The following is a 25,043-nucleotide window of genomic DNA, read 5'->3' as shown; positions in this document are numbered from 1 at the left end:
TCTGAACCAATGTTTTACGTTCTTTGTCAACATTTAAGGTGTATGTTTGATTTGTATATGAGTTTAATTGATGCGATTTGTTTTTGTTACAGTTTGACGTTTGTTGTTGTTCATAGGTTATGGGTTTCCTGTCATTCCATTCCCTTCATTCCCCTTATGCAGCCAGTGAGGTAAATCCATGTGTTCATGTATGCATTATATTGTCATGTTCGTTATGTTTATGTGCTTAATTTTATGTACTGATCGTTGTTTATTCATTGTGTGTTCATCAGTTTTGACGTTGGTCTATTGAGAGAGTGAGAGCTCAATAAAATCATCAGTAAACAGAAACGACTGACTCGTTCATGGAGGGAGTGACACTAGCTGTCTAAACAAAAAGGTAATAAAAATGTTGACATATTATTGCTTATAGCAGCTTTAAGTAAAAGTATTCATACATCAGAGCCGAAGAGTTCTGATGATCCTGTGGCCTGTTACAGCTTCTCCTTGTTTTAGGTGTTGTTCAGTAGTGTTGTCTTCATGTGTGTTTATGTTTGTACATCTGTTATTTTAGGCCAAATCTTGTTTTTCGTCATTGTCTTTGCAGAGGCTGCACTGTACCATAATCTGCACGGGACTGGAAAGGTGAATTAAAAACCCTAAAAGGGCATTCTTGGACTCTTCTGTCTTTTTGGAGCCTTGGCCGGTCGGCCAACCTCACAGTTACTGTGAAATGTAAGGTATTTAAACCAAATGTGTTGGAAAAAGTAACCGTTCAGTTGTGTTGACAGGCCAACCACCCCATCCCGGCTGCTAAGATGTCCATGTGAAGGTCACCAGGGTTCTGAGTGGCCTCCAGGCCCGACCACCCCATCATGGCTGCTAAGATGTCCATCTGGACATTATGAGTGTTTGTATAGAGAGAAGCATGGCTGAAGAGCGTTGCATATCAGTCGTTTCTTGTTGCTGCCAAAGTCAAATTGTGATATCTGTAGTGTTTAGTACATGGCCGCTTATGAGATGTAGATACAAGTACACCTGACTGGTGGAAATAGCCTTGTGATACATACTGGGTGTGCTCTCACAAAACAAACAAGTAAACAAAATGCCACAAAATCACACAAATCAAGGGATGTCCGACAGTCCGTGTTGGATATTGTCCAACTCCTAATTTCCGATATCAACAGATGTGTATATATGCAGGCTTTTTCCAGTGGTGGAAAAATAACTAAAACTTTTTTCTTAAATAAAAGTAGGCTATAAATACTGCAATATAGAAATACTCCGTTACAAGTAAATTCAACATGTAGGCCTACCCGAGTAAAAGTACAGGTTTTGGTATAAAAATGTACTTAAAGTACAAAAAGTAAAAGTGCTCATTATGTAAAATGTCTCATTTCAAGTTTTCAAATGTAAAAAGAAATATTTGAAAATGGCAGATCTACAAGCTCACGTGTCTCATTGTGACACATTGTGAGCTTGTAGATGTTTTTAATGTAAAAAAAATAAACCGATATTTTTTTAATGCCTTTATCGGCCGACATTCCTAACAAAAACATATCTCAAATGTGTCAATACATTTCAAAGAATGTCACAAAAGCCACAAGTGCCACTAAAACTTCACTAATAAATAAATAAAACATCCACAAGTAAATGCCACAGTTTGACAAACATGCCAAAAAAATGAAGAAATTACAAATAAGTTTCATAAACCTCTTCTGCCGTATGTCCATAGAACTTCAGCTCTGTTGCAGCATGCAGTCCAGTGTGTCATTGTCTAGGTCACCTAAGCCATGATCACCATTCGGTGGCCGGTATTTGGGGCTGATGGTTATTGCGTTCCACAGTCTGTAGTGGATCCTCGCATTCACAGTGGGCACTGTCCGAGATGTCACTTCTGCTTTGAGGGTTGTCCACTCCTTGCAGGGGCGGTGCTGGCAAAGAACATATTTGGGGTCCTCAATGTATTCCACTGGTCCCTCTGTCTTGCCTTCACCCAGGATGCCTTGGAGGTGTCAGCTGGTGTTGTGTGGAGCATTTCCTGGGCCTGTGTGGCAAAGGGGCACCGTGACTTTATGCGTGTGTGTGTGTGTGTGTGTGTGTGTGTGTGTGTTGTGGCAAAGGGCACCGTGACTTGATGCACGTGTGCTGTGGTGTCTCTGACGACCTTGTGGAGGAGGTGGCTGGGATTCACTCAGCTGTGCCTTCCCGGTGAGGGCTAGCGTGGCTGCTTCTCGTCTGATCTCTGTTGGAGTGATTCCAGCGAGGGCAGGCAGTTGTTTGTTTTGGGGTGGCCCATCCGGTGTTGAGGGCAGCATCCAGCTTCTTGACGTGAGGGCTACGGCTCCAGACTGGGGCACAGTACTCTGGTTGTCTGCATAGCCATACTTGATGTTGTTGCAGGGAGGTCGTGGATTTGTAGATGTTGAACAGCATCATTCAGTGCCAGCACTGACCCCCTATGGGACGCCATTCTTGAGCTTTCTCACCCTGCTGCCTCGGTCGTTACTGGTGTGGAACCGAAAAGCTTCACAAACATGCCAAAAAATGATTTCTAGTTTTTAAACCTTAACTAGTTTATTTTCTAATTTGTTTTTACTTCTGTTTTGTGAAGCAACTTTGGGTACCTTGAAAAGTTCTATATAAATTGTATGTATTATTAAAAATAAATAAAAATGGACAGACACAGAAATTGTCGCCACACAGACATCACAAATTCCTATTGGCGGCAGCAACAAGTGAGTGATGTGCAAAGCTCTTCAGCCATTCATAGTCTATAACCACCATGTCTTCCTTCCAGATGCTGCGATCGAGGCTCAACCGGCGCCCATACAGGTGGATATCTGCAGTTCTCGCTGTCCATGGAATGGTATGGTCAGCTTCTGTTTTAAATGTTCTCTATACATTTTGTGTATGATGTGTAAGTACACAATGTCTCTTGGTCACTTTAATTAATCTTTTGTTCTTTCTTTGTCAGGGTGGATGCGTCGTGGAAGGACAGAGATCCGTTCCAAAGCTTCCCTCCCGGGGGTTTCCTCTGCGAACTTCTGATGAGCTGTGAGTAGGAATATTTCTTTGTTTCTGAGGATGGATATCTGCTTTTGTACTGTGGTGGCACGAAGTATAGCATGGCAGTATGATGCCTCTTAGTGGCACTGGTTGAATGTCTGTCAGCTCTCCAAGCTAATCAAAGTCTTAAAACCCCAGCATCCCTATTCTGGGGGGAGCGTTCAGCAAAAAATAGCAGATCTACAAGCTCACACCGCGTTGCAACGTGTTGTGAGCTTGTAGAGCTAATGCTTTCTTCTTTCTCTCTCAGGATGGAAATGGCAGACGCAGCTGAAGCCTCTAGAGATCTGCAGGTCTGTCCATGGATGGATGGGAGGACGGAGATCTGGGTAGACGTCGCTGGAACGCCACTGCTGGACAGGGTACACGCACACACACACACACACATGCACACACAGAGCAAAGCTAATTTGGTGTGGTTTTTTTCTTTTCTTTCTTTGTTAGAATGGAGATATCGATAGACGAGCTGATGTTCTCGGACAGAGATCCGTTCCAAAGCTCCCCCCCCGGGGGCTTCCTCAGAGGACTCTGATGAGCTGTGAGTAGGAATAGTTATGGCTTGTTTCTGAGGATGGATAACTGCTTTTGTACTGTTATGGCACGAAGAATGGCATCATTTACTACAGTCATCCAAATGTTTTAAATATTTTATGATAAATCTAAATGACTCTGCACAATAGTTTGAGAGTCAATATCTCATCTGCTTTTAGAAGCACTTGAATAAAAAATGACAAAATATGTTGAGGACTGTACATGTGTTGATGCCTCCTAGTGGCACTGTGGTTGAATGTCTAATCAAAGTCTTAAAACCCCAGTATCCCTATTCTGGGGGGAGCGTTCAGCAAAAAATAGCAGATCTACAAGCTCACACCGCGTTGCAACGTGTTGTGAGCTTGTAGAGCTAATGCTTTCTTCTTTCTCTCTCAGGATGGAAATGGCAGACGCAGCTGAAGCCTCTAGAGATCTGCAGGTCTGTCCATGGATGGATGGGAGGACGGAGATCTGGGTAGACGTCGCTGGAACGCCACTGCTGGACAGGGTACACGCACACACACACACACACACACATGCACACACAGAGCAAAGCTAATTTGGTGTGTTTTTTTTCTTTTCTTTCTTTGACAGAATGGAGATATCGATAGACGAGCTGATGTTCCCGGACAGAGATCCGTTCCAAAGCTCCCCCCCCCCCCCCCCCCGGGGGCTTCCTCAGGGGACTCTGATGAGCTGTGAGTAGGAATAGTTATGGCTTGTTTCTGAGGATGGATAACTGCTTTTGTACTGTTATGGCACGAAGAATGGCATCATTTACTACAGTCATCCAAATGTTTTAAATATTTTATGATAAATCTAAATGACTCTGCACAATAGTTTGAGAGTCAATATCTCATCTGCTTTTAGAAGCACTTGAATAAAACATGACAAAAGATGTTGAGGACTGTACATGTGTTGATGCCTCCTAGTGGCACTGTGGTTGAATGTCTGTCAGCCTTCCAAGCTAATCAAAGTCTTAATGACACTACCACTTCAACCCCAGCATCCCTATTCTGAGGGAGCGTTCAGCAAAAATAGCAGATCTACAAGCTCACACCGCGTTGCAACGTGTTGTGAGCTTGTAGAGCTAATGCTTTCTTCTTTCTCTCTCAGGATGGAAATGGCAGACGCAGCTGGAGCCTCTAGAGATCTGCAGGTCTGTCCATGGATGGATGGGAGGACGGAGATCTGGGTAGACGCTGGAGGACTTCGGACCTGGGCCTGGATGGATGGGAGGACGGAGGACGGAGATCTGGGTAGACGCTGGAGGACTTCCGACCTGGGCCTGGATGGATGGGAGGACAGAGGACGGAGATCTGTGTAGACGCTGGAGGACTTCGGACCTGGGCCTGGATGGATGGGAGGACAGAGGACGGAGATCTGGGTAGACGCTGGAGGACTTCGGAGAGGAACTCAACATATACGAACCGCTTCGGTGAGGAACTCGACAGTACGAACCGCTTTAGGGTTGGGGCTTTTTTATAGGCTTTATAGTAAAAAGCCAATAATCGTCCGTTGCCGATAATCGGTCAATCCCTATTCTTAAACGTTACTGTAAGTGCATGTGTATGTTGTGACAGGACACACACCCACACAGCAAAGCTAATTTGGGGTGCGTGTGTGTCTGTCTGTCTGTCTTTCGTTCTTTGTTAGAATGGAGATCTCAGCCGATGCCCGAGATCCGAAGCTTTCCCTGGGTGTTTCCGCTGAGGACTTCTGGGTCGCTGGGAGGCTCGGATGGAGCTGGAAGGTTCGGTAGACATCACTGGAACCCGTTTAGGCCTGTCGGAATTTGAGGTTTTATAATGGCAGATTTAATTGTTTCTCAAATAAATTACTAGTAACAATTTAATTGCGTCATAACATAACATTCTAAATAAAACTTTGGCTTTTGTAGGCTTTGTAAACAAAAAGCTGCACATGGCATAATTCAACAACTTTATACACTAAAAGAGAAGAAAATTACAAAGTGACAGGTTTAGAGCTTGTAGATCGGTTGCTTCCATTATTTCTTTAAAATGTTTGACAATATATGAACATTTTCAACATGGAGACGATTATGACTAATCTCTAAAAAAGTATCTCAAATACTTGGCGATTAGGTAATTGTGACAGGCCTAAATCCTTCTAGTTGTGTTTTTTTATATCATGTTCTGTAATCAGTTGGGGTTGACTATAGACTTTTTTTTTAGGAACAAGATCATCATGCCGGTGAAGAGCACGTTTCTAGCCGATGGAGCAACTATTTCTGATCACCTTTGGAGTTACATCACAGCAAGGTAACTATACAACACACGCACACACACTATGATCATCACATGACATCAGCTTGTGACTGCAACTTGTTCCTGTTCGCAGATGACTCGGCACTGCTAGTCTCGGACAGGAACAAACTGCAGGTTGAAAAGGCCCTCAGCTCTGAACTCGGTAGAATCTGCACCTGGCTCGCTGATAACAAACTATCTTTACACCTGGGAAAAACTGAATCCATTCTCTTTGGATCTAATAGTAATCTCAGCAAGGCAAATGGCTTCTTGGTTAGAGTTGGTGACAATGTTATCACACGTAAAGATGAAATTACCTACCTAGGTTCCATCCTGGAGGCTAATCTTTCCGGTGATAAAATGGCCACCAACGTAATCAAAAAAGTCAACCAAAGAACAAGATTCCTTTACAGGATCTCCTCACTGGTCAACAAAAACACCTTGAAGACCTTAACAGGAGCCCTCGTACAAGGTTTCTTTGACTATGCATGCACCTCCTGGTACCACAGCACCTCAAAGGCCCTTAAAACTAGGCTCCAGACCTCCCAAAACAAACTGGTCAGGCTCCTACTTGGCCTCACCCCCCGAACCTACCTCACTCCTGCCCACTTTGACAGGCTGGAATGGCTTAGGGTCGACGACAGAGTACAGCATCTTGCAATGGGTCTGGTCCACAAGATTCGATACACCACCAAGATACCCATGTACCTGTCTAGATACTTTTATGTTAACGAAGTCCACACCCACAACACCAGAGGGAGTGCAACGAACCATGTACAACCCAGATTCGGCACAAACAAGGGACTAAATTATTTTCACTCCTATGCCACCAAAATGTGGAACGCCCTACCAACAGTCATTAAGACATGTGAATCCCTTGACTCCCTTTTTCCCCTCACTGTATACGTTTATTTTCCCTTTTTACCTCCTTTATGATGAATTCCTGTTCTGTTCTTTGACTATATAGAAGTGTCTTATTTGTACGTCTCTAAATGTTTTGAAGAATTGAACATGGTGGACCCTCTTGTAAACAAGTGTAATGCTTAATTGGGTCGTCCACTTGCAGTTAACAGTCTTTGTATTGAGTTTGTGCTTGACATGTACTGTAATTCTGCAAACTGTTAATAAATATTTCAATCAATATTGTTTTATGAACAAAGTAGTAATGAGCATTTCTTTCTTTTCTTTAGGACGTTGCTGGTCTCCTGTGTGGCTCCATCTGGAGGTCACCAGGGTTCTGAGTCACTCAGATCCTGACTGGTAGTGGTGATATGTAGATGTGATCAATCAGGGCTCTAAACAATAAAATAATAAACCAATATAAATAACTAGATAATAATATAAATAAATGGATAAAACGAACGATAAAAAAATAGATTATAGTAAAATAAAAGTAAATTAAAATAGTAAAATAAAAGAAAATTAAAATAGTAAAATAAAAGTAAATTAAAATTAGTAATACATAAAATAAAATTAGTAATAGCATAGTAATGGATAAAATCAATATAATTAGTAATAGACAATAATACATAAAATAAATTAAATTATCAATATAGAAATGCATAAAATTAGTAATGACAGTAATACATAAAATAAATAAATGCATAAAAAATAAAATGAGTAATAACAGTAATACATAAAACAAATACAATTTGTAATGCATGAAGTAAAATTAGTAATAACATAGTAATACATCAAATAAATACAATTAGTAATATAGTTATACATAAAATTAGTAATAACATAGTAATATATAAAATACAATTAATACATAAAATAAATTCAATTACTTTGTGTTGTTGTTATAGAATGACTTAAAAAAAACAAACAAAAAATATCAATCACATCTACATATCACAACCAGGCTATATTGCCAGCAGGCAGGTGGACTGTAGACTCACTACAGCTGTTGCGTGGCTAGTCTGCTATCCGCGAACGTCTCCACGCTGGTTTCCTAAATGAGGGATATAAGTACTGTTGGCACTCTGGACTCTGAATTCTGCGATCATGTGCTTCAGAAGAATGATGCTGCGTCACCTGTGCGGTGACAATTTCCGGTCTTTGGAAAGCTGTGACGTTTGCAGCTGTTCTGTCAAGATGGCCAATCTGCAAGCTGAGCTTGTGGATGAGATGTGCAATAGCCTAGTGCTTTGTGTTTGAGCCCTGTGCAGGAGCTACAAGACTGCCGGTTTGGATTGCTCTGTGCAGTTTTAACCAAGTGACGCCTGCAGCACACTGTCAAGTGTGCAGGTGGACAGTTCTGAGCGGACGGCTTCGCCTTGTTTGTTGTTATAAAACTGTGGTGACGCTGTGTAACGTAGGCCTGAGGGCGGTTGCTCTGATAGACTTAAAGAGAGCCTTGTAGGAAATTTTTTACCTGATATGTGATTTCAGGGTCGTTTCGCCTACTTCTACGTCCGGAGAGTTGTGATATTGGTTTTGAGTTCTTAAATGAATAAATGGGGGAAATGTCAAGGAAATGTGGAATGCTTGTACATTTAAGGACGTCATAAACCAAGCCATGAGAAGCTGTTTTCTGTGACCTGTGACATGTGTGGTCTGGAGGTCTCTGATGTCATGTGTACAACTTAGACCCACCCACCCACCCCTGGGGTGGGGGGTAATAATGTATTTAAGCTGAAGCCTGACTGAGATGTGTTGAGTCAGTACGGTGTTCCATTGTAACGCTTCACTGCTGTCTCCGTATTCGAATACATTCTATTCCAATACTCTGAAACTCTGAATTGTGTCTGTCTCATTATTGATGTTTCAACTATGTTATAAGTGTCAAGTGTATAACAGTCACAATGTGGTGTACTTTGTTTTGACCCAACTGGCCTCCAAGGAGAGGCGAGCATGGAGCCGGACATCTGATGATACACGAGAGAAGACGCCATAGTCATGTTGATTGTAATTTATGCATGATGCCATATATCTGTAAATATTCATTATTTTCTTGTTAATAAATTATTGCATTTATACCCGGGTGTCCGTTATGTGTCCATTACCCTTAGATCGCGCCGCCGCGGATTTATTTTTTTCCCAAATGGTCTAAAAATGAGTTATTTAGCATACTTTTACCAATGAATTAGCCTATACACAGACAGCAACTGATTAGCCTATTTTGGACGATATGGGTCTTTAAAATTATATTAAAAAAAAAGAAACGAATGGTTCAAACCCATTAATTAAGATTTGAGTGCCAACCCTAACAAGCGAACATTCGAACCTTGAATGTTTGGGGACAGCCTTTTTTACAGTCTATGGGACAGCCTTAGTGGAGTTCCCTTTCTCCACAACGGACTTTTTCGCTTCTAAACCCCTTGTTGCTTTTCCCTGTGTGCGTCACTCAGCAATAAGGTGAAACGGAACACAAAGATGAGTAGCCCATTTATTTTTTAACACGCAGCACCCCTCTCTCTCTCTCTCTCTCTCTCTCTAGCATGTGTGCGCACTGCTGCGCAATGTCTGTGACTGTGACACAGACGGTCAATAATATATAGCATAAATAATAGGCCAAATATAACACTTTCCCTCTATCTGTAACTGCATGTGTTCAGCTCCTCACCTATGCTCCTCACACACATAACTCCTCTCTCGTGCATGCACGTCTGCTCAATCTCAGCAACTGTTTGCGTAAATGTATGGGGGGTGCTGTTGGGAGTCAGGTTCGGCGAGACCTGGTCGTGCTGTCTCCCCCCCCGGCCCGGCCCAAAGTAGTTCCGCCAGACAGTGACTATATTAAACTGTATTTGATGATTTTGGTTTTTGAATAGATATGCATATGTCTTTAAATGTTTTGATGAATTGAAAATGGAGGACCCTGATGCTTTCTTCTGGTTTTATCCTGTCCAGTCTGTTAATAAACCTTCAGCCAATGTATTGGCTTGCTAATGAAAAAATAAAATAAATAAATGTGATAGTCTGACAACTCACTCTTCCAAATAAATATATAATTCAGGCAATGGCACAAATATAATATTTAGTCTTATTTTATTTGGCTTTTTGTGAGCAATCATGAATGGGAAATTAGGCAAGTTTAAAAAATATATATAAAATAATTAAATTATTAAATTATTCTCAACACATGCCATGTCTAATCTATTATTGGTATTGTAGGCCTAATACATTTTTACTTCACGTAGGTTTGCATGCTGGATAAAAATTGAAGCAAAAATACATTCAACATTGCACAGGTGTAGGGGTAACAATTGCAAGCAATAAAGTTATAGGGCTAAGCAAATTATAAATTAATATCATCAACTACTCAATATTAATCTAAGAACAAATACATGCATTACAATACACTGTGACTGTGTTGTGAATTGTTTATCTACAGTAGAATGCATTCAACCCAAGCATTTTTACATCACTTGTATAATACAACAGATACGCTATAATATTTTGTTCCGAACACAGTCATACAACATAGTACTCATGATTTCTCAGGATGATATATGCTCGCTCAGGATGTGTGTACATTATAATTAACACCTTAAAGTGTTATTATAACAATCTCACTCTTGGAGCTGTGCGCATTCGAATTCTCTAAGATGCTGCAGGAGTGAGACCATTGATTTTCAGATGGGGTTGCTGTCTGCTCCATGTCCACCTTCATTTCTGAGACATGTCTGCTGGAGACTGTCCTCGCCATCCTATGATTGTGTGCTGGTATCTCCCAGGCCACCCTTGATAATCACATTGTCACCATGTTCGTTATTTACGTCTGTTCCAATTGTTTACGAATCTATACCGGGTTCATCACTCTGGGTGCTGTTGGCTAACGGATCGTCTTGGGGCATCGGGGCATCGTCTGGGGCAGGGTTTGTAACCATGCCCAGGAAGAGGGGGGTCATGGAGGCCTCGTCAACGACCGCAAAGAGGAAAGGAGAGTTGAGGGAAAAGCTCATGGAAATGGAGCGTGAGGTGCTGACTGCAGTGACCGCGGATGCCTCGACACCATCCTCACTCAGCTCCATTTCGCTGGCGTGACGGACACTTGTCACCCTCAGGGGAAGGTCTGAGATCCCAGAGAGGTCTGGTCCAGAAAACAGAGATCCCAGACCTAAGAGGACAGGGGAAAATAACAAAGAAGAAGTTTGATTGATTGATTGAAACCTTTATTTATTCTCGAACAATGCTCAAGAGATCACATATATAAAACAATTTAAGACAGATATAAAACACAAATCAAGTCTACACGTAAGGCATAGAGACATCATATATAGACAGTGAAACAAAACATAAGTGAAAATCACACCCGTGTGAACTGAGTGGTGCAACTCCCCTCTCCCCCCTCCTCTCTCTCTCTCTCTCTCTCTCTCTCTCTCTCTCTCTCATTAGCAGGCAACAGTGCAGCACATGCAGCACTATCTCTCTATCTGTTTCTGGCAAACAGCGCCCCTACTGGTTCTAATAGTCATTCTCGTGCTCATGGCCACATAGTTAGGTACACACAGACATTGCTGTTCCTTGGAGTGGTTGCACCACTCAAAAACAGTTACATATTGAGGTAGGGAAGTTCAGAAGCAGGTTATTAAATTGACCATATGATATTGGGGTACCAATTTTCTGTGTTTGCTGTAGAGTGTTCCATGTAGTAGGGGCATCGAAGCAGAAAGCAGATTTTCCCAGTTCAGACTGCACAGATGGGACCTCTAGTGTAAGCCATTCACTTGAATGGGTCAGTATTTATTTTCCAGTTTAGCAGCAACGTGATGTAGGGTGGTCATATGGTCATATGGTCAATTTAATAACCTGCTTCTGAACTTCCCTACCTCAATATGTAACTGTTTTTGAGTGGTGCAACCACTCCAAGGAACAGCAATGTCTGTGTGTACCTAACTATGTGGCCATGAGCACGAGAATGACTATTAGAACCAGTAGGGGCGCTGTTTGCCAGAAACAGAGAGAGAGATAGTTATGAGATATTATGTTAATTTTCTATAGAGCTAGCATTGAATCTATCTTGAGATATGGAATCTCCAGCTGGTATGGTAACCTGACTGTGAAATATAAAGCTGAAGTTGCAAGAGTTGCGAAAATGGCTGGGAAGATCATGGGCCTGTCTTCCCCCCCGTTTACTCCCCAAGCCATTTTTGAACAGACTGTAGTAAGGCAAGCTAAGAATATAACCTCTGACCCCTCACATGTTCTGTATTCCGAATATGAATTAATGAGATCAGGAAGAAGGTACAGGATGCAACAGTGCAAGTACAACAGATATAAACACTCTTTCATTCCTCTCTCTATAAAAATGTTGAATGGGTAATTGGTACCTTAATGGGGTGTACGCACCAGGGGTGTATTTGTTTTGTTTTGTTGTAATGTCTCTGTCTATGTGATTATATGTATGCAGCTGTGGTCCTGTCTCCAAGACAAATTTCTCCCAAGGGAGACGAAATAAAGACAACCTTGAACCTTGACCTTGAACCTTGGTAACTTCCCATCAATAGCTTTAAAAAATAAACTGGTGCCAATGCTTGGATCTCCTCTCAGAGAGGGACGACCAACCTATTCTATCATAGAGGGTGCAATGGTGAGTGCTGTAGCTTTCACAGTTCACACCCGTGTGAACTGAGTGGTGCTGAGTGATAAACTGTATCTAGGGGTAGAAGAGTGGTAAGGGCAGCATTTCTAGAGATACTAGGAGAGTGAAGAGCGAAGGAAGGCAGAGACGGGAGAGTCTGGTTATCTGTCTTCACACACACATTTATTTTTAATTTGTTGCGACCGCAATTATTATAATTTATTTTACCCCCCTCAGTTTTTAACTTTATTTAGCAGTTTTAAATAGCACATAAAACATACAAACACACAACCCCACTTCCCCCTTTCCACCTCTGTATTGCCCTACCTTCTAAAACAGTGGTTCTCAAACTATTTCATTTCAAAGACCCGCTCAAGGAACCCTGAGGGCCCCTGGCCTGAACACCACTGTTCTAAAACATGTCCCCTCATCATGTTAACCCTGAGGGCCCCTGAACACCACTGTTCTAAAACATGTCCCCTCATCATGTTAACCCTGAGGGCCCCTGAACACCACTGTTCTAAAACATGTCCCCTCATCATGTTAGTGAGGCACATGGTCTTACCCATGCTAGTGAGTGCCTCCTGTAGCTCCTGTCGGTACTGCAGTTTAAACTTGGGCAGGCTGACGTGCATGGCTCTCTCCTGAGGCAGGCGTCTGTACACCTCAGAGATGTTCAACTTGGGAAGCACAGATGAGACATTCCCTCGTCCTGGCAAAGGCATTACGACCAGGAAACTGGTGTTGCCTTTGAAAGGGAAACATGCAATCTAGAAACCCAAGAAAAGACAAAAACATAACATGCTAATAGAGAGATCCCGTTCATTACTGGCTCACTGTCTTTTGTGCCGTTGAAGATGCATAATGATGCACACAATGGCCGCTCGGCTCGTTCAATAAACAGATTAACAACAGAGTCTCCTGACGAACACCTGGATTGTCATTTCCAGCACACCACAAAGAGAGAGTTGAGCTCATAGATGGAAATAACCAGCGTTAAGTCTGGTTTCATGCTGGCCTTCATTTTCTTGGTAAGACCAAGAAAATGTAATTAGCCTTTCCAATCTTCAGCCTCACCCATAGAGTTAAAATAATATGTAGAGGGCGAACTGGCCCGTCCCCAGGTATTTATTTCAATGAAAGTTGCTTAGTGGCATTTGAAGCACCCGAAAAAACGCTCTTGGCCTCACAGGCCATCCAATGCCAACAGCTTTACACCCCAATATTACAACACCTCATCTAAACATTATCAACACATACACACAGAGTACAGCTCAGTGCAATCCAGTCATAACAGTAATTTCACCCACTCAATGTTTATACAAACAAGTACATGTATCAAACAATGCTTCAAATGATCTGTGCCAATGTCACAATTTCATAGGTCACTAATGTGAATGATGATATGATGGTGTGTGTGTGTGTGTGTGTGTGTGTGTGTGTGTGTGTGTGTGTGTGTGTGTGTGTGTGTGTGTGTCACTTGGGATCAAAATGCATGGACTGTACCTGAGCCTTTAGTTGTGCATCATGCAGTAACCGTAGAGGGTAATTGCCTGACTTCATCATGTCTACGGACACAGACTTCTGGTTGTCCAAATAGAACACTCCTTTGGAGGTGGCCTGCGGGTCAAAACGGGACTCCCATTCACCTGTCAACAACAGCGGCAGACACACGGGGAGTCGATACAAACAGTGGAATTGCCAAAGTATATTATAATTAGGTTATTATAATAATTATTATACCTTTGAAGTATACTGCATTGATGAGCATAAGGACTACATCATGTGGAAGGTTTGGCAAGAAGTTGGCAATGTGGCCTTTGGTGGAATTCTCCACCCATTGGTTGACTTCCTCTACAGAGGTAAGGGGGGCGGGCTCTGATCTGTATCTGAGGGAAACCAAGACAATATCCTCTCACAAACCTCAAACCAACAAAAAGGTGCATGAATCGTTGAGTGAGTTGAACGAATTTACATGTTTATGAATTTTCAATGTCATGGCATGGAATTTTCAATGTCAATGGCATCGGCATGTACTGTATTTTGATATTTTTATGCTATGTTGATGAATTGAATACATAGCAATGGAAACAATAGCTTAAATGTCTGACTGTAAGCCTACCTCATGCCGTTTATATTTTTGTCTAATAAAGCATTCAATCAATCAATCAATATGGCTATTTGAAAGATTCAGAGGTTACTGGCAAATTATGTAAAATGTGTTTCTGCCAGTAACAAATACAAAACAACTGAAATATATAAAGAATACTAACATGTATCACAAAATTCTATCTATATATTTGAATTTGTAGTTTAAACTATTTGGGCATCTCCTCAGTAGCCCACTGCCCAACAGCAGGCAGTGGGCTACAGTTGAGAATGACCAGTTGAGAATGACTGGTCTATTTGAATAATAAAAATTATTATCATCATAGCTTTCACTGTTTGATTAATTAAAATAAACTATTTTTTCCCTCTTTTGTCGGTACCTGGCAAGCGAGTCTTCGATAAAGGAGAGCTTCACATTAAACCCTGAGGAGAAGAGGGATAGAGATAGAGGCGTGAGTAAGATAAATGTGCAATATTTGTATGAAGAGGGTGCATGTATACACATAATATCTAATAATGTTTGGTATCTTTTTCTATTAATTTCAGTTTTCTTCTGTTTTAGTTTCCATTATTGCTTTTTTAATGTTTTGTTCTTGCAAGAGGGTGCACGCACACGGGCGTACTGACCTACACACTATACTTAAGCAGACATATAGTATACAAACATACACCCCAACACACCTGGTTGCAGGTACATGCGTGTAGCCACTTCTAGTGTGGTGTTACTGAGATGACGTTGCAGGCCCCCCAGGATGTGATGGTAACAAGGTAGGTTGTGGGCATGAAGAGACTGTAGCAGCAGTGTTTCTGTTGCATTTTGAGCACCTGAAGCAGAATTCACAGTTACAGATATTCATCATGTGTGCACCTCCATCACAGGCGTTTCATTGAAATAGACCCATGTAGACCCAAGTGGTTTGATTTAAATACTTGAATCCTATCATACATATAATTAAGGAAGGTCAGTCACACTCTGGCCCCGCATGGTTCTCCTCACTGGATGGAGCAATTGATCTCAACTTGCACATAGGCACTGACTATTAGAACTATGCAGACAATGAAGAAACCTGTTTTCCCCCAAATTCAAGACGTTTATTAGCCTTTGGAAACAGTAACCAGTCAACCGTAGTTTTTGCCGCTGTTTTCGCCGAATGTTCGCTCCATATTTCACTAGGTTTAAAGAGGTTTAAAGTGATGTTGAACTTTGAGCATTATATAAGTCCTAGATGTATGGTGAACCGAGTCTCAAAACCACAGACAAAACTGACAAAGTAAATTCTACCATTATAACAAATTGTTCCGGGATAATTTGGGCAAAGTGAAATTGCCCAAATTGTTCAAATTGTTCCGGTATAATTTGGGCTGTTGAAATACCCTTGACAGAGGTTGTCTAGACTAGCACAGCAGAAATGTCAGAGTGCTGTCAACAGAAGGCGGACATACACGCAATACATAGAATAAAAAATATTTAGACAATTTGACTTGGCCAGGTAGCTGTATAACTGAAGATTCTACTAAAGTTCATCAGCATTTTAACAAGCAGATTCGGAACCTATCCCAACTCCCAAGGTGTAACTAGAAGGTCCTTACTTGTACTGCCCAGAACGTAAAGCTACATGCCAAGATTTTGGCAACCACAATCAAGGAAATTGTGGTCAACACAAGTTTCATAAAATGGTAAATGATTGCCATGACCCATGAGACAACTTTGTTCTGTCGTGTTGTGCAGGAAACCTGAACACACTGACACACACCCACCCACACATACAGGCCTGCCCACTCCCAAGCAACAATACACACAGACCTAGGGTGAGCTGTGCCAGAGCGAAGGCCACGCTGAGAGGGGATATAATGATGTTAGGTTGCTGTGGTCCGACCGGCAGCTTCTTCAACAGTTGCAGACCCAAACGCTCGATGGCACCCCCTACTGCCTGGCGCGCCCGCATGCTGAACACCTGATCTCCTTCACACCCCTGCTCTTCCTCTTTCACCTCCTCCTCCTCCTCCTCCTCCAGCTCAGATGCAGCACTTGTAGCATTAGGGGGGTCATCATCCTGGATGTAAAATGCAGAGCGAGACAAAAGAGAGCTTGTGCTGGATGGATGGATGGACGGTTCCCAACCCGGCTATGTGTAGAAGACACTTAACCCCAAACTGCACCCTGGATGCTGCCCTCGTAGCACCCACTGCTTCTGAAGTAGGATTGGTTAAATGCGCCTATTAACTGTACATGCAAATATACAGTGACAAATACCACAAAGGATTGTGGACCAAATTATTATGGATAGAAGAAGGATGCATGGATAGATGGTTGGATGGATGAATGAATTGTATTGTATGTCTATCAATACTGTATTGATAGACTTGAAATCTAGTAGTAGCCAACAACCACATAGCTGTGTGGAATGGTGTGGTACTGTAGCTAGACCTGGTGCAGCACAGGTGATGCCATAATGTAGGCCGGTTGATATTAGTATGGGGAGTAGTGTTCTTACAGTTGTTCCCAGACGGCATAAACACAACAGGAGCAGAGGCACACACAGCTTCATTTCAAAGAAACCAGCCTGAAACACACAAACATTAAGTTCAGTCAGGACAGCCCATTAAAATATGTTTAAATAATATAAAATGAGCAAGATATTTTTGGGTTCTCTTCACACTGCATCAACCCTACCAATTAGGGGTCTTCGAAAGGTGGTAGCTGGGGTGGGGAGTGCGAGCAGCAGCAAAAGGCACAAAATAAATTATAAACAGTGACAATAGTGTGTATAAGTGAAAACTTGTTTATATAGGGCGGTCTGAGATTGAAGTGAGTATGTGATTGGTTCAGTTACTGTAACATGCCTGGAGCTGAGACCGACCAATGGTCGGCCGCCAGCAGCTGCACTGAGTTTCCTGACTGAACCAAGGTAATTAAAAAGAAGGTACAGTTATGTATGACTATTCGTTGCACAGGGACACAAACTCCAGCCGAGAGTTTGGTATAATACTACATACAAGTCAATGAGAGCTAGCTTATGAATAAACGCTAGTTCCAAACGACCATTGTAAAATTCTCGGACCATGGAATTTAAAAAAGACATATCACACATTGTTTTCTACTGTGTTGCTTTTCGACACATCGTTCAGAAATAGTGTTTGTTCACAAGCTGGTCACAAGCTGGTCCAGCCGACTCTCATTGTCTCCAATGTATTTCACTGAACTTTCAGTTTTGCCTCCCATGCAATGGCGCCTGACTGGCCCGTGGACTGACACTACCTCTATCATGCCTTGGGCTGAACTTGCTCTGCGCATGTGTCATGTGTGACACTCATTAGTATATACAGTAATTAGTCATATTTACTTGCATCATGTCCTGTATAATGTTTTGCAGTCTGTGTATATAATTTGGATTTCTTCTGTATTCATCGTTTCATACTGTGTTACAATATTCAATTGTTACTGAATTAGAAGCCTTTGTGCAGCTGAAAGTGAAACGTTTTAACACCAATAAATCCTCATAAAAACAACACTGAAAATACACCACTATAATGATATGCATTAGGGACTAAAGTAGATGTGGTTACAGTGGCCTTATTTTCCCATGTCATACAGGTTTGGGATTCTGTGAGTTATTCTGATTCAATCAGCTCCAAGTCAAACAATTATCTTAACAGCTCGTGCTGCACATGCACAGGTTTTGTACACATATTTGATGAGCATACAGTAATTGGATTCTGATTCATAATTGACCAAAAACACCAACAACATGTCATACTATTCAGCAGGTAGTTTGCAGTGTGTTCCCTTCCTTAACCACTGTTATTCTAGGCAATTGCTAGTTATTCTAGTGTTTGCCAGAGGAACAAAGGTTATAGTTTCACTGCTTCAGTTCAGATAGTTTTGTTTTGCAGAGCGAGATTTCTCAGACACAAACAGCAAACAATAATAACTTATAGTCAATCTAGTCTATGTACAGTTATTTCTGCAGCAAGAGCTGCTAGAGTCTGCAGATGCGTGTTTAGTGGTCTTCAATTTAGATTTAATTTAAATTGCAACCGTGATTCTGCCATGATTACTGACAGAATTTTGCAGAATTGCAGATGGACAGGCAGCTAGAATGCTCATGCATGATGTGAATCTTTCCTCTATACTACAGAATACAGTCAAGTAATTTCTTTGAGAAAACAAAACACTGTCCAAACTCACCTGGACGATGTCTAAGGAGGTGGAGGACAGCAAGAAGAGAGGTTAAACCTTGACAGAGAGGGGTAGAAAGAGAGGGAAACAGTCGATGCTCGTCGATCTGTGTTCTGTACTCAAAACTCGCATCCCGCTCGTTGGCCAGTTAATATTTAATTCTGGATTGACACACAGCAGTTGTTACTCACGACTAAATGTAAATATTAAGACCCGTGGTGCCCAGAGGTCGCTGGTGATTCAACTGTCTGAATAATTTGGTATCAAGAAGTTTGCCTGAGATACCTGTGTGACCACAGGAGCCTATTAGAAAACCGGGCTCTAATAATATCCATTAAATTATTCATGTTTTTTATTCAATCTAATATTACATGTATCATATAATATTTTACGGCCCTGGTCAGCAGATTGTGGATGTTATCTCGGAGAGCGACGGAGACTGAGAAAAAGAGTGATATAATATTTGCTTGCCATATAGTAGCTATGTTGCAAATAGAGCACTTTGATTTAGGAAAGGGCCCCTCAACTTTCAAAAGTGTGAGTGTGCCCACGCACATGCGCGCACACACACACACACACACACACACACACACACACACACACACACACACACACACACACACACACACACAGAGAGAGAGAGAGATTCAAGTCTTTGATCCATGGAAAACTCCATAATGACTTCAAAGACAGTCAACATAGAGATTGTGGGGGTGTATTTTTACCAGACTAACTTGTTCCAGCAGTACACCTACGCACATGACCTTGGCACACACACACGCATGCATGCACACTTATGTGCACTCATACACATTCACACGCTCACAGCGCCTCGCAATATGTTTATATGGGGGTCACAGCCAAAATGGTTTGGGAACCCTTGCTGTAAGTGATATTTTTCGTTTGTGTTTGTTCAGTAACCAGTCTCTGCAGCTCTTTCGTAAAAACAGAAAATACATTTTCATATGGGTCACCTATTTCATTCAATCAGGAGAGAGACTCCTTTAATCAGCTCAGATTTAAAAATGTGCCTGTTGTTTGTTTGTTTTCAGCACTTCCAGTTTCACGTCATTCTGTATCTTGCATAGTTCTCTCTTCTGATTGGATAAAAGTGGCATCCTGACGTGAAAATATATTCTCTGTTTACTAAAGAGTTAGGCAGACGTGCCTATAGAGCTATTTGAAACTTATTTTAACAAAATATATCACGTACACCCCCTTGAAGTAGGTGTAGGGGTTCAGTTAAGTAAGGGTTTCAATATTAGGTAGTGGAGTTGAGTATAGGCTATTAGGGGGTTAGGGTTAGGTAGAGGTTTATTAAGGTATACTGTAAGTATACCTTACAGTATACTTACAGTATACAGACCTACAAGCTGCTTGTAGGTCTGCTATTTTTGGCTCGCAACACCATGGTGTGACGGAGCATAAATTAGGCATTAGGGCTTCCATTAAGGGTTCAGTGATAGGGGTTCAAATAAGGGTTCAGTGCCAAGTACATTGATGGAGATTATCCCTGGATAGACACAAGTTCAGTCTTTCTAAGCACCACTTTCTTCTCATCTGTTCATACAAAGATATTAGCTACATTTATGCACATTCTATTTTGTAAAACAACAGCCTGGCTAGGTCAAGGTCAGCCTGGGTTTGCCAACTGCATGTACTGTATGCAATTCAGTGACCACATGGTGGCAGCATAGGATAGATTCACAGTATAACATTAGTTCAATGCATAATGAGCTATATAAATTAATTTAATGAGTGAATATGAATTAGTATAATACATAGTATTCATTATGCACAATACATTACATTGTGATGTAATAATGATCAACTTTATTCATAGAGATCAATTGCAAAGCTCAGAATGAAAATATCTGTGTTCATTATAAATGCAATAAATGCACGTCTCTGTCTGTCTGTGTGTGTGTGTGTGTGTGTGTGTGTGTGTGTGTGTGTGTGTGTGTGTGTGTGTGTGTGTGTGTGTGTGTGTGTGTGTGTGTGTGTGTGTGTGTGTGTGTGTGTGTGTGTGTGTGTGTGTGTGGGTGGGTGTGAGTCTCACAATTCTCACTGACAAATCAATCATCTCAGCAACCTACTGTTGTTCTGAGGAAACTCCATCCTTCTTCCTCCCTCCCTTCCTTTGTTCTCTGCCCTCCCTCACCTCACCTCTCCCTCCCCCTCTCCCTCCCCCTCTCTCTCTGCCTCTCTCTCTCTTTCACTTTCTCTCCCTGTCTCTCCATGACAGAGGGTCTTTGTCACTAGCAGGTTAGATTTTAGACTCTGAGGTCAATTGTCTAAACATGCAGGATAGGCGAAAACGGAAGAGGTGATCAGAAGTTAAACAGAAAAAGAGTTCAAAATGGTGAACATTTTGTAGGCCTACCTCACTTCTCCTCCTTTCATTATCTTCTGTACCTGCTCTAATATGCCCTTGTTTGGAAAACCTCTCACTTCTGCTCTCATCGCTCTTATTTCATTTCTTGAACTTGTCTTGCACGTTCCAAAAGCACAGGAATACCAACAGGGTATATTGACCCTTGAACTCCATACAGTCAGCTACGTGTAGCCCTGTTGCACACAGAGTCCAGTCTTTAAAACAGACCATAGTACAAGCTCAAATGCATCAGCGTGAGCGTGAGCTTGCAACAGAGTCGTACATCAAAGTATATTGAGGTTGCCAATCTATAGCAGCTTTTACTAGAACAGTACATCCTACTATAAATGCGCCACGTCTCTAACTGCGACACACGTGTTCCACACCCCCACAGGGAGTGCAGTGCCCGGCCTCGAGTCGGTGGCATGCACCATTTTCCAGAACCACCACAAAAGGCTCTGGTCAGGCTCTGCCAGTGGGCCTAATTAGGCCAAGGCCTCTGCCTCAGATAATTGATTGCCATGGCAACCTCACACCTGCCAATTGATTACTTAACCAGTCCACTTTTCACAGTCACTCTTCGGACATGTAAATGTAGCACCCAAGTCCTATGCTGGTTGCAGAGGAAGTTCAGACGTATAAATGAGAAAACAACAGGTCATACTCATAATGCCTCTAGTAAAGGTACAGAAATGTGTCTTGCAGAGACGTATACTGTAGTCTTTCCCAGCATTTGCTGACTCACATGCCAAAGCACGAGAGGACCTCACACAGAGTGCAACGCAGCAATGAAAGTCAGATTATGATGGTAGGCTCAACCTCAAATGAAAGGTTACTGTCTGTAATTTATTTTTTCTTCATTCATAGTTGGTGTGCCATTTCTCTTGCAAAATTATTAGATGATGGTGCCATATGTGTCCCTATTCCGACTGGGAGTTGAATCACTTATACCATACTTAGTTAACCGGAGTCCCCCCCAGCCCAGGGTTCTATAGTACCATTCTACACCAAATTTCTTCACTGAAAATAGACTATTACATGCTCACAGCGCATCACAAAGTGATATGTTGTGAGTTGGTAGATCTATTTTTGGCGAATATTTGCCCCAGAATAGGAATGCTAGCGTTCATGTGGTTAAATATATTCAATAAAGTCACTGAATCGCTACCATACAATTTCAAACCAGTCCAGTTCATAAATGTTTGACCACTGTACTGCCTCTCGGTGATGACACATTATTATTCCTTGGAGAGAGAAATGTTTATTTCATGATACTGCCACTGTATTGAACCGTGTACTCCACATTTAGCTGCCTGCAATATATGGCACGCGTTTTGCCATGTGTGTGGTACCACAATGTGGTTGTCATTGGTTGACCTAGCTGTCAAGGAGCCAGGAGGCGTCACAACCAACTGATTTAGCTTTTGGCTGTCATCTGTCTGTCTGTAGGTCTGTCTCCATGCGAAGTCGTGCGGCAATTTTTTATTTATTTTTTTAACTTTCTGATTTTTTTTTAATATATACATATTTATATATATTTCTGTTGTTGGATATCACATTTAGAACACTAGACCTGTACGTGCCCGTTGGCCACCTGCCTACAGTACTTGGGAACGATGCAACTTGGGAACCTAATTATACCCATTTTAACTATCTGTCTGTGTCCCTTTTGTGCCCATACTGTATATGGAAATCTCTGTAGTATGCAATAACCGTTGTCATTGCACCCATTTTAACTGTCTGTCTGTCTCCCACATGGAGATCTGTGTATGTGCCTGTGTCCGAAGAGTGCAGACTGACTGTGAAAAGTGGACTGGTTAATAAGTAGGCAGAGGCTGGAAATTGCACAAGTGAGAGGACTTGGCCAAATTAGGCCCACTGGCAGAGCCTGACCAGAGCCTTTTGTGGTGGTTCTGGAAAACGGTGCATGCCACCGACTCCGGGTACTGCACTCCCTGTGGAACACGTGGGTCGAATTTGAAGTCGGTGGGGCAAACGGTTCTCGAGTTATGTGCATTACAACCGCACACACACACACACACACACACACACACACACACACACACACACACACACACACACACACACGCAGACAGAGACATGGCGCAATATGGTAGAGAGTTGAGGAAGTGTGTAAAATATTGAATCAAGAGCTAAATGAAATATACAGTAGATTAATGGCTGATTATATAAATCTAAAAACTAAGGCAAATAAAACGGATGAGGATAATGATAAATTAACTGAAATGGAATCTGAATTGGCCAAATTAAATGATGACTCCCAGGGCCTCCGCCTACTGGCAGGCATGGGTGACACAGATGCTTCTAGCTATGCACAGTGTCTTGTACATTTACATAAGAATGTCAGTGCAATTTTAAATGAAAATGGTGTCATGATAGAGGATGAGAAAACGAAAAGGGAAACTGTTAGAAACCTGTGTGAAAAAATGTACAGACAAATGGTGAGGGACGCAATGGTCCAGTTGATTAAGGGTAAATCCCCAGGTCCTGATGGCCTGCCTAATGAGTTGTATCTCTCCTGCACAAACAATTTAGTTGACCTGCTAACCTCAGTTTACAATGATGGAATCAAGGAGGGCAAAATGCACTCATCCTTTTATCATGGCATCATATCACTTATATATAAAAAAGGGTCATCTTATAACTTATATAATTGGAGACATATTACATTAATGAACGTAGATTATAAAATACTGGCAAAAAAAGAGGAAAAAAGAAGAAAGAGGAAAAAAAGAGGAAGTGTGTCACTTCATTGACTCGGGTCAATAGGCAGCACCTGTAGACATGATATTATACAGGGTTTACAGTCTATGACCTACAGCAGGGGTCTTTAACAGGGGCTCTGGGACCCCTAATGGGGTCCTCAAAGTTACTACAGGAAGGCCAGCAAATCTTTGTTCCCAAAATAGCAGATAAACTAGCACAAAGCCTCACGCTGAGCTTGTACACAGGCTTTTTTCGGCAGAGAGGTTTGGTGTAGAAGAAGTAGGCTACAGAGTGAAAGGTCAAGTTTACTGAAAATACACATGAACACAAATCCAACACAGATGATAGTGCTGTCAAACAAAATGTTGAATCGGTAATATTTTATATATATATATATATATATATATGTAATATTATATCATATATATTTTATATATAAAATATTACCCATATTTAAATCTGCCTAATGATGATGTCACAGAAGACGGTTTCTAAACTGCCCAATCGTGCCATTTTATAATATTTTAATGCATAGCCTATTTGTCTTATTAGCCATGGGATCCTTTTAAGATTCTGCGTTTGAGCACGCCGTCTATAAGTGTGCACACCAGGCACCTGTTGTGTAATTATGTAAATAAGTGATTTAGAGATAACATGAGTGCAGAATTCAGTTTAATCAATAAAAGCCAAAGGTGATGTTGCCTTTGCGTAAAAGCGGAATATAATTTTAATTTATCTTCAAAAATGTTTACCTTAGTAAGAGTTTACCGTAAACTCGCTCAAAGGAGCAGTCATAAGTTAATATTTAAAGTAGGAAAAGGCTTGGGAAAAGTGTAACGACTCTACTCACTCCCAGCTGTAGACTAGAGTAAAGTTGCGCCACGCACAGGTACGCGATGGGGGAGGGAGATGGGATGCAATGAAACGAGTATGATAAGACAGAATAATCAATTGTATTTTTGCGTTGTTTCTTTGTTTGTTTTTTAGGGGGCGGATGATAGGAGTTGAGAGGGAGTAGACCTGGGCCAGTAGGCCTACTTAAGTTTGGGGGGGAGAGTTAGCCTCAGACTGTCAGACAGACAAGAGGGCGAGAGGTGGAAAACCTCGCATCACTGGCTGCTACAGACTGTGAAAGAGAGAGACAAAGTAGCCTACATTGGTCACGCCACGTCCTAGTAAAAACACGGTTGGAGTTTGGAGACGGTCAAACACGCCATCACACCACTTCACTGACACAACGGGCAACGGCGACGCAAATTTTCGGATCCAAACGCGCAA

At 41.8% G+C, this 25,043-nt stretch overlaps 1 protein-coding gene and 1 long non-coding RNA gene across 2 annotated transcripts; one reads left to right on the top strand and one right to left on the bottom strand.

Moving 5' to 3' along the window:
* The first annotated feature begins 4,876 nt into the window (after nucleotides 1–4,876).
* LOC308326905 lies at nucleotides 4,877–7,241 on the top strand. The gene is made up of 4 exons (XR_013965141.1): nucleotides 4,877–5,017; nucleotides 5,236–5,332; nucleotides 5,775–5,861; nucleotides 7,037–7,241. It is a non-coding gene; the product is annotated as an uncharacterized lncRNA (long non-coding RNA).
* Nucleotides 7,242–10,320: 3,079 nt separating this feature from the next.
* On the bottom strand, nucleotides 10,321–18,723 carry serpinf2a (serpin peptidase inhibitor, clade F (alpha-2 antiplasmin, pigment epithelium derived factor), member 2a). The gene is made up of 9 exons (XM_080781113.1): nucleotides 18,674–18,723; nucleotides 16,980–17,048; nucleotides 16,289–16,538; nucleotides 15,166–15,309; nucleotides 14,865–14,907; nucleotides 14,119–14,264; nucleotides 13,882–14,024; nucleotides 12,941–13,145; nucleotides 10,321–10,911 (listed from the first exon to the last, which is right to left on the bottom strand). The coding sequence occupies exons 2-9, from the start codon at nucleotides 17,031–17,033 to the stop codon at nucleotides 10,586–10,588; spliced, it is 1,311 nt and encodes a 436-aa protein (XP_080637239.1). The 5' UTR covers nucleotides 17,034–17,048; nucleotides 18,674–18,723; the 3' UTR covers nucleotides 10,321–10,585.
* Nucleotides 18,724–25,043: the final 6,320 nt, after the last annotated feature.

The sequence above is a fragment of the Protomyctophum bolini genome, assembly GCF_963924005.1.
Source record: "Protomyctophum bolini genome assembly, chromosome: 13".
Taxonomy (NCBI): Eukaryota; Metazoa; Chordata; class Actinopteri; order Myctophiformes; family Myctophidae; genus Protomyctophum; species Protomyctophum bolini.
This window is presented reverse-complemented; position numbering and strand designations above follow the sequence as displayed.

Bases quoted from the DNA above. Each gene is read 5' to 3' on its own strand.
- serpinf2a (XM_080781113.1), bottom strand. From the start codon at position 17,033: ATGAAGCTGTGTGTGCCTCTGCTCCTGTTGTGTTTATGCCGTCTGGGA. The intron at 14,908-15,165 runs GTGTGTTGGGGT...TCTTCTCCTCAG, and splicing joins ACGCATGTACCTGCAACCAG to GGTTTAATGTGAAGCTCTCC. The intron at 13,146-13,881 runs GTACAGTCCATG...TTGGGTTTCTAG, and splicing joins ATGCACAACTAAAGGCTCAG to ATTGCATGTTTCCCTTTCAA.